Source organism: Pogona vitticeps, chromosome 6, assembly GCF_051106095.1.
Source record: "Pogona vitticeps strain Pit_001003342236 chromosome 6, PviZW2.1, whole genome shotgun sequence".
Classification (NCBI taxonomy): Eukaryota; Metazoa; Chordata; class Lepidosauria; order Squamata; family Agamidae; genus Pogona; species Pogona vitticeps.
Window position 1 is genome coordinate 115,001,238 of NC_135788.1, and position 12,877 is coordinate 115,014,114.

The window sequence follows — 12,877 nt, forward strand, 5'->3', positions numbered from 1 at the left end:
CTAGGTTCCCATTGTTTATTGTCTGCCATTCTAAAAACAAACAAAAACCTCCACAGGTATTTCTGCTTATTAAGATATTCAGAAGTTTTGTTGAATATATATGCCAAATGAATTTGGTAAATCAAAATTAAACTTTTTTTAGGCCCTGAAATTCCAGGCCCTGAATTTTTTTTCAAATTGGCTTATTTTCCCAGAAAATCAACTTACTGATTTTCTTCATAAAAGGGCCAGAATGTGGGTACTAAGCCATATCTGCTGTAAGGGATTCTGAGTTGCTTTTTCTTCAGTCCTTCATTGCTTCTATTCTCCAGCCGGTTCTTTCCAAGCTGGGTCGCAATCTAACCCTTTATTTCCATTCACCTTTGAGCCACTGGTTTTAGACAAATTAACACTGCCTTTCCAAACACTAGGGTTGCTATATTGCCCTCTCTGGGAGGTGTAATATAAGGTCTGTTCTACCCACCCACCCAGTCGGTTTTTCACACGGTTAAACAAGTGCCAACTGGTTTCAATCTCTGAACTAGCCTTCTTAAATTTTACAAACCCTGGAGTTCAAAGACCTATAATCAATCAGCATAAGACATGGTAACAAACTTGATGACTGAATACAAGATCTGATCTACGGGAGTGGGTAACAAAAAGTATGGAAGGGCATTTTGAACTTTCTAGGAGGCCTTAATAAACCTAGAAAGTTTCCTGCAGTTTTTTTTAAAAAAAGGCTTGTCGTCTTCTCATTTGGTATAAATATTATACAAAATGGCGGTTGGGGGCATCAGAGTGTCAAAATGGATGATGAGTGCTTTCTGATCTAAAGAGAGACAAGAGGAACAGAACTCCTGGGACAGGATTTTCCTGATCTCCCCCATGAATTGCCCTGTTCTTCCCACAAAATGTTGCTCCGAAAGACCGAGGGTGTGTAATGGGGCAGGTAGGTAAAATGTCTTCCTACATGGAGAGAATCCCAGCTACTGTCATTACTCTGGGAAGAACCTCAGAACCAACAGGAACTGGGAAGAACCCCAAACCAACAGGAGGCTGAGTAAGGTAAGTTAATGCCTTTTATTTACAATCCTTATTCATTTTCCCAATCCCAAACAGCAAGACCTCTCTCGTCGCTTAGTCCCGGCATCAGGAATCGGCCCGCGGCAGAGGTATGTGGGTCGGTGGCGAGGGGCTGCGGGTGATTTTGAGCGACCGGCAAAACAGGAGGGGCTCTTTCCCTAACCCAAGCTGGTAATGCCACCAGTACAGCTTCTGTCTGGGCTGCAAGATCACCCTCAAAGGTTCTCCCTCTTCGGCGACCTCCTCCCACTCTTCCTGCTCCGTCCGGACCCCCATCCCGCCGTAAGCGACACAGAGAGAGAACTGGGATTGGAGAAGTGAGATGGCCAAAGAGTCGGGATCGACAGATCCACAGACGTGGTAGTTCCGGACGAATGGTTGCTTGGAGTAGCCAACTTTGCGGGTGATCTCATGGCTGCTGGGCATCGGCAGGCTCGTGGCGTTGGAGATCAGCTTGAGGCACTCCCATGCGCCGAAGGCAGCCCCATAGGTAACAGCCAGGCCACCAGGAAGGAAAGAGACCACATCGGGGTGGACAGAGAAGGACTCCTTCTGTCCCACAGGGATAACAAAGAGATGGCCGTGTAGGTGATTTTCTTCATCCATCCTTAAACAGGCCACGTGTTTGGCGTCGGCACCGTAATAATACAGTCCATCAAGAAACGCAGGCTCCAGGGAGACCTCTTTGGGGGCAGCCCCAGTGGCCAGGTCAGCCACGGAGAGGACCACGCCGCGCTTCAGGAAGAAGATGAAGAAACGGCCTTCACAGGAAGCGTAATGGTCACCTCCTTGGCAGCTGGAGTGTAACGGCAGGACGCTTGAAGGAGGCTCTGAGTTCAAGTCCAGGGCTTTGCAGAAGGAGTCCCCATGAATCAGGTAGATGTCTGAACCGGTGGGGTCTCCCACGTAGTGGTCCTTGCCTCGGCAGGCCGGGTGGAGGTCCGACACCTTGATGTCCTCTCCCAAGGAGAAATCAAGAGTTTGAAGGTAGTAACCCAAATCTGAACGAACAATGAAGGATCCGTGGCGCGTGGTGAATATATCCGTGCCGGGAGACACCGTCCGGGGGACAACAGAAGCCATGAAGATCTAGGAAAAAGAAGGATGGGCGAGACACGCAGCTTAGCATTCTTATCAGTAGGTATCGGCCACTGTAGATTAATAGAGCTTCCAAGTTCAGAGGCTCAATAGTATAAAGCAGGTTCCAGTCTGAGTAACTGCCTGTGTGATTGTATAATAACAGGGTTACTATTATTAATTAAAAGGAGCTAATGTGTTCCTAAATATGTGCTTCCTATACGTAACTGGTTGCCCACTGTGGGAAGCAGGGTGCTAGCCAAAACAGACTTCTAGCTTGATTTGGTGGTGCACTGCTAATCTTCAAAACGAAACTTGCTGTCCTCAACAAGAAGATTTTAATACTTCATTAGAGCAGAAGGGAGGGTGGGAACGCCGGTTTTTCTATTTCCCAGAGTGGACATCACTGAGTAAACAGATGTGATGGTTAGCACTGAACGTACTGCAGCTTAAAAGCTCTGACACGGCCATGATGCCATCCGAATTTTGCACGACACCGGTAGTTACACAACCTGCATTCAATTCTGTAACTTCAGCTGACTTTTCACATCTTCAGGTTCTCCACATTCCATTTAGATTAAATCATCCTAAGTTTCCTGGTAATGCAGAATTTAGGAAACCAAAATCGTATCTTTTCAGTTAGGGCTTCAGGGCTGCTAGCAGCTAGCACACAAACAACCCAGACTTAAAATGGGTGGGATTTCAAGTTTTTTTAAAATCTCAGCTTTAGTGTTATGGGTAGCTCGGTGGCTTGGAGCGCCTGGGCCTGGGAGTTTGAATCACCACAGTGCCACCTAGTAGAGGGGCCAGCCGAGATGACCCTGAATGTGTGTGGATGATGGGGGGGGGTTATGTGCCTTGCCACATTTGGGTGGCCTTGGGCAAACTGCACAGTGGTTCCAAAACGCCCCCAAATCAGACAGAGATACCGGAAAACCATCTCTAAGCACTTTTTTTTTAAAACTGAGAAAACCCTGGGAGGGGTGCCATAAATTGAAACCACAGGACATAACATTAATTACTCATGGACCAAAAATGGGGAGAGGGAAGATAGTCTGCCATTTATAAGGCACAGGTGTGCTTCTTAAGAAGAACGAAATTTCCTGTACCTGGATTTGGCCTGAGAATTTATTTACTTACTTAAGTAAATAAATTCTCAAGAGCTACTATTCAGGGCGATTGACGAAAGGAAACAGAAACTCAGAACAGAAATAAAACGGCAACAGATCAAAACACTCTCATCTAATAAGAATTAAAACAGCACCTGAGGCAATTTCCCCATAAACGGCCGGACAAGAGGTGTCCAGTCAACTAGGCCTGGTGTGGAAGTTCCTCCCTGAAAAGCTATATTTTAAGATGCCTCTTAAATGGCCGCAGGGAGGGAGCCGGGGATTAGCTCCTCGGGGAAACTGGCTCCACAACAGCCACTCCGAAGGCCATGACTCTTGTGTACGAAATTTGACAGGATTGTGCATGCCTGCTTCATTCTGTTGAGCCTTGGCACTTTGCATACCCATTTGGCCATGATGATGATGAGGATGCATCCACCTTGATAGGGCCCAGTGTTTTTTCCATAGGTGACAATGGAGATCCCTGAACCCCATGGAGCCTTTGTTTCTTTATTATTTTTATGTACACAAACGCAGCGTCTGTGTGGTTTGTTATCATGGAGCATCACGTGCCATGAAGGATGTCAATGCGCCACTATGCAGCCTCCATACCCCACCCACCACCGGAAAATTCCCACTGGCACTCTGAATTAAAGCTTCCGTGCGCTTTCTTACTGGATCATACTGGTAACTCTGCGGTCTTCCCAGCTCATGGGGTCCGGTCCAAGCTTTGAGAAGGGGGTAGGGAGGTGGACATCAAGAACCATCTCTAACGGGGATTTAGTTGAGGCATGAACCCAACTGCACAGATGGGGTGCCATCATAAGCTTTTGAGGACTCTTGGTGCCTAAGATCTCTCCAGAGAGCACCTCTGAGGACGTGCAGAGTGCTAACTCGCATTATAGATTAACAGCCATGCTCCCTGCTCCCAGTGCCAGTTAGAAAGGATCCCACCCCCATAGAGAGAGAGAGAGAGAGATCGAAGCTCACCCGTTATTTCCTATACAAAGGAGAGGTTAGCTCCATGCACGGGGGACACAAGCATTTTCCCCCCGCCCCCCCTGTTTACTTAGGGGAGGGGGTAAATGTATTGGGGAGCCCCAGAAAGGAGGAGGAGGAGGAGGCCAAAAAAGGAATAGGCAGAGGAAGCCTGTAAGCAAAGGCGCAGCCCCCGATCTCGAGATTAAAAGGGGGGGGGAGGAGAAGGATGACAGAAGCGCCAACCTGCGGATCTCACCGAATTCCGTCGGCGCGGCCTCTCTTTGCACGGCGGGAGCGCCCAGGCGGGCCGTGGCGGCGGCGGCGGCGCCTTCCGGGAAGAGGCCGCCGGAGGAGGAGGCTGCTGCGGCTCGGCTCCGCCTTACCGAGGGGGAGGAAGAGGAGGAGGAGATCTGGGGGCGGGGGTGGATCCGTTGCTAAATAAATAAATAAATAAATAAATAAATAAATAAATAAATAAATAAATAAATAAATAAATAAATAACTGCAACAGAAAGAAAGAAAAAACCAGTCGCGAGCTTGGACGTTGCTTGCCTTTATTATTTTTATTTTGCAAACGTGTGTGTGTGTATGTCAGGATGTGAATTCAGGGTCTGCAAAAGCAAAGCCACGTGTGTGTGGGGGGGTCAGTTTTGCATCACTTTTGGCCTCTCGCGGTCTTGCACCGGATCAATAGGGTTTGCAGAAGACACTGGTCATGAACGGCCCTCCTTGGGTCTTGCAGACTCGAGCCTGTGGTTTCCTTCAATAAGTGAATCCATCTCATGAAAGGGCTGCCTCTTTTCCTCACTCCCTTCTTCTCCCCCCCCCCTTGCGTTAATTGCCTTTTCCTGCGAGCCTTGCTTGCTTATTTTTTTTCCCGCCCAAAGTCTGAGATGCGCCTTCTCTCTTTTGGGACAATTCTATTTCTCCCCTTTTCCTTGGCCTGGAGCACACCTAAGGATTTACACGGCGAAAGGCTGCAGGTGTAAAATGAGCATTCACGGGTCACACGGCAGTTAAAAAGCATTTTTATTCCGTTACGGTTGAACACACCCCCAGAACCTGTCATAAAAACATCTGCATTCTATTTTGTTTTAAGGTCAATTTTTTTCCAGAGACCGGGACCCAGGGCAACGTACAGGGCAATTTAAAGCAGCCGTACCATAAAAACAGCAAACTTGAGAATACAATTCAGTCCAACAAGAGGATTAAAATACAATGAACATTCAAACTCTTGACGTGCCGCAGAAAGCAAAAGGAGATAGTGGCAGAGAACTGGCTCCGCCATTTTAGGATGATGGAGGCAGGGGGATCTCAGAAGGTGGGTCACTGCTATGAGTGACCTTAAGCTCCCTACAGAACAAGACCGTCTCTTTCCCAAGGCCCAGCTGGTATTGCCACACATAAGCTGCTTCTTGGCTCTGCAGAGTGAATTGTAGGGTTTTCTCTTTATAAAACAGTTCTTCCCACTCCTGCTCTGTGTTGAGGCCTAAGCCGCCATATTGGACCGGTAATGCAAACTGGGCCTTCGCTATTGCCACGGCAACAGAGCCAGGCTTGGGAGCATCCGACAATGATACGGTCCAGGCATCTCCAATGTCAGCCAACGTCTCTGTGGCGCAGCCCACTCTCTGGGTTATATCCAGCGCCCTGGTGACAGGGCTGTCCGAGTCGTTGCGAATGGTGTCCAGCAACGCCCAAAGCCCAAATGCAGACCCTTTAAGGAGGCCAAGACCCCCCGGCAAGAAGCTGAGGATTTTGGGGTGGAAAGAAAAGAATTCCCCATTGAAGGGGTCCCACAGTTGCCAGTAGAGGTAGCTACGGCTGCTCCCCATTTTCTCTTTGAACCACTGGCGTGGCCCGAGAGGAGCTGCTTCTGGATCCGGTTCTCCCGTGGACAAGTCCTTCACGGCCGTCACCGTGCCGGGGCCCATGAGGATGCCAATGGAGCCACCGGCGATGATAAAGTAACGCTGCCCACCAAAGCAACTAGCGTGCAGGAGACGGGCCGGCTTCGTAGCCCCAGCGGTCAGGTCTTCGGCTTCCAGGAGCTTGTTGCCCCTGATGACGTAGATGGAGTCACACCATCGGGAGCTGAAATAATGTTCTCCACTTCGCAAGGAAGGATGGAGGGGGCGTAGATCGGCGCAGGGCGAGGTTGGCAAAGGAGGGAGGAGGAGGTAACAATCTAAGTCTGGACGCACAATCACATCACCAGCCCTGGTGCTGAAAATGTGGACGTTGGGCACTTCCTGACGTGGAACCATTGTGACCGAGCCCTTTACGGAGATATGGTGAGGGAACACAAGAGATGAGCAATGAGAAAGAAAGGGGCCTCATTTTCACAAATATCCACACACACACACACACACACACCCATATCCCACTATCAATTTGATTCCCCTAATCAGAAGTCAGAAAAGGCACATTTTTAGACTTTTGAATATCCAGAAACATCTCAGCATGCTGACTGCGGGATTTATAAGAGTTATCGCTGGAAGAAGTGGAGTTGTCCACGAAAATTCACATTAAAATATACTAGTTAGTCTTTAAAAGGTCACAACACTTTTGTCTTCTGATTTTTTTATTTTGCTTTTGCCCTGATATGCTATCACAGACTAACATGACCACCTCTTCTAAAACAGTCAAGAAAAGCATTTTTTCCTTGTCTCCTGAGTCGCATATTCTCCCTCTCCTTTTTTTTTTTGCAAATAAAGCTCTACAACGTTTTGAAAAGATACAACCCAACCTACCCACTTTGTGAACTGCAGTAAACCCAAACTTTAAATTACATTTTTTTTTTGAGACAAGTTACTTGCACATATGCTATGTCTGTACCCACGTGTGTATAAGAGAGGGGAAACTGAATGATGAAATAGTTTTAGTGCACATTCTGGTACCTTGCAAGCCCAACTTGCTCAGGGTGTCCTTGAAATAATTATACCCTTCACATGGTGCATGAAAAAAAGTCATGTGAAATCAGAAAACATGCCTACCCCTACCTTGTGTTAAACAGTCTGATAAAGCAATACAATTTTATCTGCCTACATTCCTTGGTGGGCTTCAGAATGGTGGGCCATTCATTGGTCACTTTCTGTTTAAATTTATATATTTTAAAATGTTTACCGACTGTTTAACCGGCAAAGCATCCAGTACGATTTACAAATAAACCCACTTCTTCCTGTTCCATTTTGCCTCTTGCTCCTTAACAGACTCCAATCTGGCATGAAATAAGCACCATCTATCTTTTAGAACAGGCACCATCTCGCACATTTTCTAATTAAGTGCTATGTATTCTCCTCCAAATTCAGCCACATTTCTTTCCGGTTCTGCTGCTCTAGCCATGCAGGCAGAAATAAAACAGGGGCAGCATTTTGTCTACCGCCAAAAAAAAGAGAGGTGCAAATCAGATCCTTTGAATTTCTACCTGACATGTGGCTTTCAATACCAGAGAAGCCCTACTGTAAAAAAGAAAAAGAAAAAAAAGGTGTCATCTTGCTATCCTTGTTCCACTCTGGTTTGGCATTGCCAATAATTGGCAGTGTTTTGGTTTCCCTCCATTCCTCGTGTTGTCCCTTCCCTTTCTGATACTCACAGTTCTTACACATGGAAGATACACATCCGTTGTAAAAATGTGAAGTCCGCGCAGGTCCAAAAATCTTTGTGTTCTCCTTAGTATCTTTGGTTCTTCCTTGGACACCTCCTCTATATATCTCAGCATGAACTTTCTAGCATGGCCCTTGGTCTCCCCTAAGCAACGCCATCGGCTCTTTTCTCTCCCTGCTCTGGGATGTGGCAAATATCCTCGGGTGTTAAAAGGGTGTCTACAACCCCTCCTCCCTCCTGTGCTCCCAATGTCTTGTGAGTGAGGTGAGCCATCTTATCGGCTTGCTCCATACGGCATAAGGTTGCTATCAGTGTTTTGCACGGTACTCTGCTGTCATGTTTTGCACGGGGCTGTGCTGGAGGAGACTCTTGAGAGTCCCCTGGACTGCAAAGAGAACAAACCTCTCCATCCTGAAGGAAATCAACCCTGAGTGCTCACTGGAAGGACAGATCCTGAAGCTGAGGCTCCAATACTTTGGCCATCTCATGAGAAGATAAGACTCCCTGGGAAAGCCCCTGATGTTGGGAAAGTGTGAAGGCAAGAGGAGAAGGGGACGACAGAGGACGAGATGGATGGACAGCGCCATCGAAGCGACCACCATGAATTTGACCCAACTCCAGGAGGCAGTGGAAGACAGGAGGGCTCTGGTCCATGGGGTCACAAAGAGTCGGACACGACTTAATGACTAAACAACAAGAAGTGCTGTCATGACATCACTGAGTGGTCCTCACATTTCTGAAAGCCGAGGCACACACTTCTTATTCTGCATTAAAAAGACCCTGGAATTGCAGAGTTCTGTGTGAGACTGCTAGTCTGTGGCCCATCAAGAGAGCTGGTCCGAATCTTTCTGGCTGTCCTGGTGGCCCACTTTTGAATCTCCACTTTCATTCTGAAGCATGCAAGAGAGCATTGCACTCAAACCATGCCTCCACAAGGACTTTTAGAATTCATCTTCGTTGCTCAGTTGTAGTGACTTGATATCAGTTTAACCACCAGGGTTCCATTTTGGGGAGTCCTGAGGTTCATAGTTTGGTAAAGGACTTGGAGTTCCCCGCTGGTTTATTTTTCTGATAGCAAACAGTTCTTAGTTCCTCACCAAACTACAAAAGGCAAGGATTTTATAGGATAGAAGTATGGCTGTTAAACTGGCACCAAACTGTTATAACAATATTTTCTTAGAAATGCATGTCTCAGCCGTTAAAAATATAAGGTAAAACTCACCTTCCAATGACTGGTTCCGGAACAAACGAAGCATGCTAAATACTATGATAAAAGGATGCCTTTTTCCACATGAGGGAGCACCTCCTTTAAATATATGCTAGGCGTATCATCTAGTTTCTCACTCAGAGGCAGGTCGAAAGATTTGGCCAGACCAATTCCTTGTGAAGGGGGAGCCCTCCTTTTCAAAAATTTGTTTAATCGTTAACTTTGAGTCTAACTAGACCAGACTTGTCCAGCATATATGGTTAAGCATGATCAAACTTTCCCCAACCTTGTTTCTTACGGATGTGTTCAACTCGGACTTCCATAATCTCCTGCCCAGCAGTGCCAGTTTGGGGAAAGCCTAGTGAATCTTGTCTTTGTTTCAGTTATACAATTAGAAGTTTGAAAGAGCCCCTCAAAGGTCATCTTGACCAACCCCAACTCCGTTGTAAACTAAGGATCAGTTTCTCTTCTCCATTATAAATCCTCTTCAGGAGGTGGCATAATTTCTTCGTCCTTTGGTGTAAAAGCCCTTTCCAGTTTGATCCCAAATTGTTTTTCCAGTATTATGGGAATCTCTGAGCTCTTAAGGAGGGTCTGTGTACGCTCTTCTCCCTTGCTGGAAATGAGACGCCGACCCATGTAGGTCAGGCGCCCACCACCCTCTGTGTGCAAAGAGCAGAAGGATTTGCAGGTGAAGATGGACATGGGTGAGGTCTGGTGATAGAGGCACATGCCTGCAAAATCGCCCAATTTCTTTTCCTCGAGGGTGAACTGATACAGGGCTCTCCCTTGCTTTCCAGATTCTTCTCGCCTCTCGAGTACCCAGATGCCCTCACTCTGGCCCAGCCAAAAAATACCACCTTCCTGGATTTGTTCCACATCCGACTTCAACTCTAAAGGCTCCGTGAAAGATTCTCCGAAGCCTACGTCGCAAAGGTACCGGCGCTGGTCCAGCTGCACCAAAATCACCATGTGGTCCAAGGGGGGACCGTAACGGCCAGTGAAGCGGTTCCGGACCCTCCCGGACAGGCCTTTGGCATCGAATCCCAACGCTTGCAGTAGCCAAAGGAAAAGGCCGTTGAGCTCAAAACAGAAGCCACCGCGGTGGCGCTGGACGATCTTGTCATAGAGAAGTGGCAGGTGTAGGATGATGGGTTCCCCACAGTGGATACTGAGGCTCTCAAAGGGCACAGACAAGAGATGGCGTCGGTGGAGGTGGCGCAAAACATCCAGAGAAGCCTCAATGGGACCTTGATATCCGATACGTAAAAGGTAAAGGCCGACGTCCATTTTCAAAAGGATCTAGAAGATGAAGAGCAAACAGGTGGACTTCTTTCTTCTTTGGTTTCTTTCTTCTTCTTTCCCTTCAAGCACCTCACTTCCCAAGAAAAAAAAAAAGGAAAATTCTTCACAGGAAATGCAGGAAAGCCTGCTCCAAGCTCCGAGAATCCAGCTTCTGGCTGATTCAATTGCCGACAGAAAATGCCTAAGGGGATGGCTTCAGTGTCACACAATCAGTCGTCCTCTTACCGGAAGAGGAGAGCAAAGGAAAGGTCATGTCACGTGACAGCCCGGCATGCTTTAAAAACAAACAAAAACAATCTCCTCCCTCTAGTTCCAACTTTCTCAGCTCTGCCCATACGGATTTTAACCCTTCCTAGCAACTTTGATCAACTGATTTCAGAAGGGAATTGAATGAATGGCATAATAGAAACCAGAAAAGCTGGGAGTCTATGGCTGTGAGAGGCCCTGTGGTCCGACTGACTGCCGACTTGTTTAACTCTCTTAAACATGGACTGTAGCTCTGCAAGAGATTAGAGGATAAACTGCAAAGGACGTAATAATTACTGAGTGTGTGTGTAAACCATTTTAAAAAGAGGTTCAAGCCAGTGTGCACAGTCCCAATAAAGATTTTTGTCAACGTCAAGGGAATCTCCTCCTCCAACCCACCCCAAATTTTCCTTGGCTCCCATGATCTGAGGGGGTGGGTGAATTTGGGGGGGGGGGGAGTGGTGAGGGTTATGATTTAAATTTCCCTCACCTGTACAGGTTCATCCCAATGCCATTGACCTCTCACACTCTAAAATGGGGAGGTCAACCCACAGAAGTCTGGGATGTATGTGGACACATATGCATCTACTGATTCCTGCCCCCCATGTCAAATATTTTTCTTACATAAATGGAGGAGTGCTAAACCATCATGGGACTCACATACATTTTGTGGGGGAAATTGAATAAAATTGAGACGTAGGCACATATGTACAGTGGGGTCTCGACTTACGAACGGCTTGACATACGAACGTTTCGACTTACGAACTGCTCTCATAGGAATATATGGACTCGACTTACGAACTTAGATTCGAGTTACGAACTCTTTTCCCCCCCTTTTTTAAAAGCTAAGTCATCTTAGGTTAAAAGGAAAAAAGAAAAAAATATCCCCCTCTAGTGGCAGAAGGCAGAATAGCAGCTTCCCATTAGTTTCTATGGACGAAAAGAGCAGATACGGATTAAATGGTTTTCAATGCATTCCTATGGGAAATGCAGATTCGACTTAAGAACTTTTCGACCTGAGAACTGCCTTCCAATACGGATTAAGTTCGTAAGTCGAGACCCCACTGTAGTGAGCCCCCTCCAAAAGATGCTAAGAGAGAGAGGCTCGGAAGGAAAAAACTAGAAACCGGGCCTTCTCGGCGGTGGCCCCTCGGCTATGGAACGCCCTTCCTACAGAAATTTGGCTGGCACCGTCACTGGGTGTTTTTAAAAGACAGTTAAAAACTTGGTTATTTAAGCAGGCCTTCCCTCGAGTCAGCTAAGTCTTTTATTTTTATTTTTCCCATCTTATCCTATTGGCAATTCTTTCCTAAATTAATTGTATTAACTAATATACCAATTGTATTTTTATGATTATCTATATTTTCTATTGTCTTATTTTATGCTGTAAGCCGCCCCGAGTAGACCTGGTCTAGAGGGGCGGGATACAAACAAACAAACAAACAAACAAACAAACAAACAAACAAACAAATAAATAAATAAACCCCTAGAGCAGGGGTCCCCAACCTTTTCCGAACCATGGACCAGTTGGGGGATGGGATCCGTGCATGGGGGAAGAGGCACCCCCCCACGCTCACAGGTGGGCGGGGTGTGCTCCTGGACGGGCAGGGCACGCTCGCTGGTGGAAGGGTGCAGACCAGCCACAGACTAGGGGTTGGGGACCCCTGCCCTAGAGGACCAAACAGACTTTTGGAGCCAAAATCCTTTCTCAGTATTTTTTTTAAAAATTGAAATTTGGGGGTTGGTGATGCTGGGAAGGTTCCAGTGATCCTTGAAGCTGAACATCAACCTTTGCTCCCGGCCACGGTTCCGTCTCTGAAGCCACTGTCATCAAGGAAAGTTCTGTGTATTTACCACATATTGGGATTTTTTTTTTTTAAAAAAAAGTTAATTTTTAAATTATTTTTTAAAAAGTTTTTTTTTCTAGAGTTGGGAGGGGTCTTTAAGGCCAAGTCCGACCCACTGCTCAGTGCAGGAATACAAATCAAAGCTGATCTGACAGTTGTCTAATTTTCTCTTGAATCCTCCAGCACTGGAGCACTCACCATCTCCCGAGGTCATTGGTTCAATTGTCAGACATTTTACCTGTGTTATATCTTAGCCTTGTTTCTGAGTGTCATATCCCCAAGCAGAGTTGGGGAAGTCAATGCTAAGACTATGAACAAGTGAGAGGGCCAAGTGTTTGGCTTGTAGTCAAGATGCTTACTATGGGTGGGCAATTTCAAGGACTCCATCTTTGCCATAGCAGAAGACATCTTCTGACAGAAGATTATTTTTCTTAAGG

The 12,877-nt window shown here is 46.8% G+C and overlaps 1 protein-coding gene across 6 annotated transcripts; it reads right to left on the reverse strand.

Moving 5' to 3' along the window:
• Positions 1 to 1,040: 1,040 nt before the first annotated feature.
• Positions 1,041 to 10,988, reverse strand: LOC110091392 (uncharacterized). 6 transcript variants are annotated; one of them, XM_072976961.2, is made up of 3 exons: positions 7,825 to 8,333; positions 4,486 to 4,663; positions 1,041 to 2,151 (listed from the first exon to the last, which is right to left on the reverse strand). In XM_072976961.2, exon 3 carries the CDS (start codon positions 2,143 to 2,145, stop codon positions 1,129 to 1,131), a length of 1,017 nt encoding a protein of 338 aa, XP_072833062.2. In that variant the 5' UTR covers positions 2,146 to 2,151; positions 4,486 to 4,663; positions 7,825 to 8,333; the 3' UTR covers positions 1,041 to 1,128. The 6 variants fall into 6 exon arrangements, 5 of the variants coding, with proteins under 5 accessions (XP_072833062.2, XP_072833063.2, XP_072833061.2 ...); XM_072976962.2 differs by having other exon boundaries at positions 4,473 to 4,663; XR_013537695.1 differs by lacking the exon at positions 7,825 to 8,333 and adding an exon at positions 9,058 to 10,988 and having other exon boundaries at positions 2,008 to 2,151.
• Between the last annotated feature and the right edge of the window lie 1,889 nt (positions 10,989 to 12,877).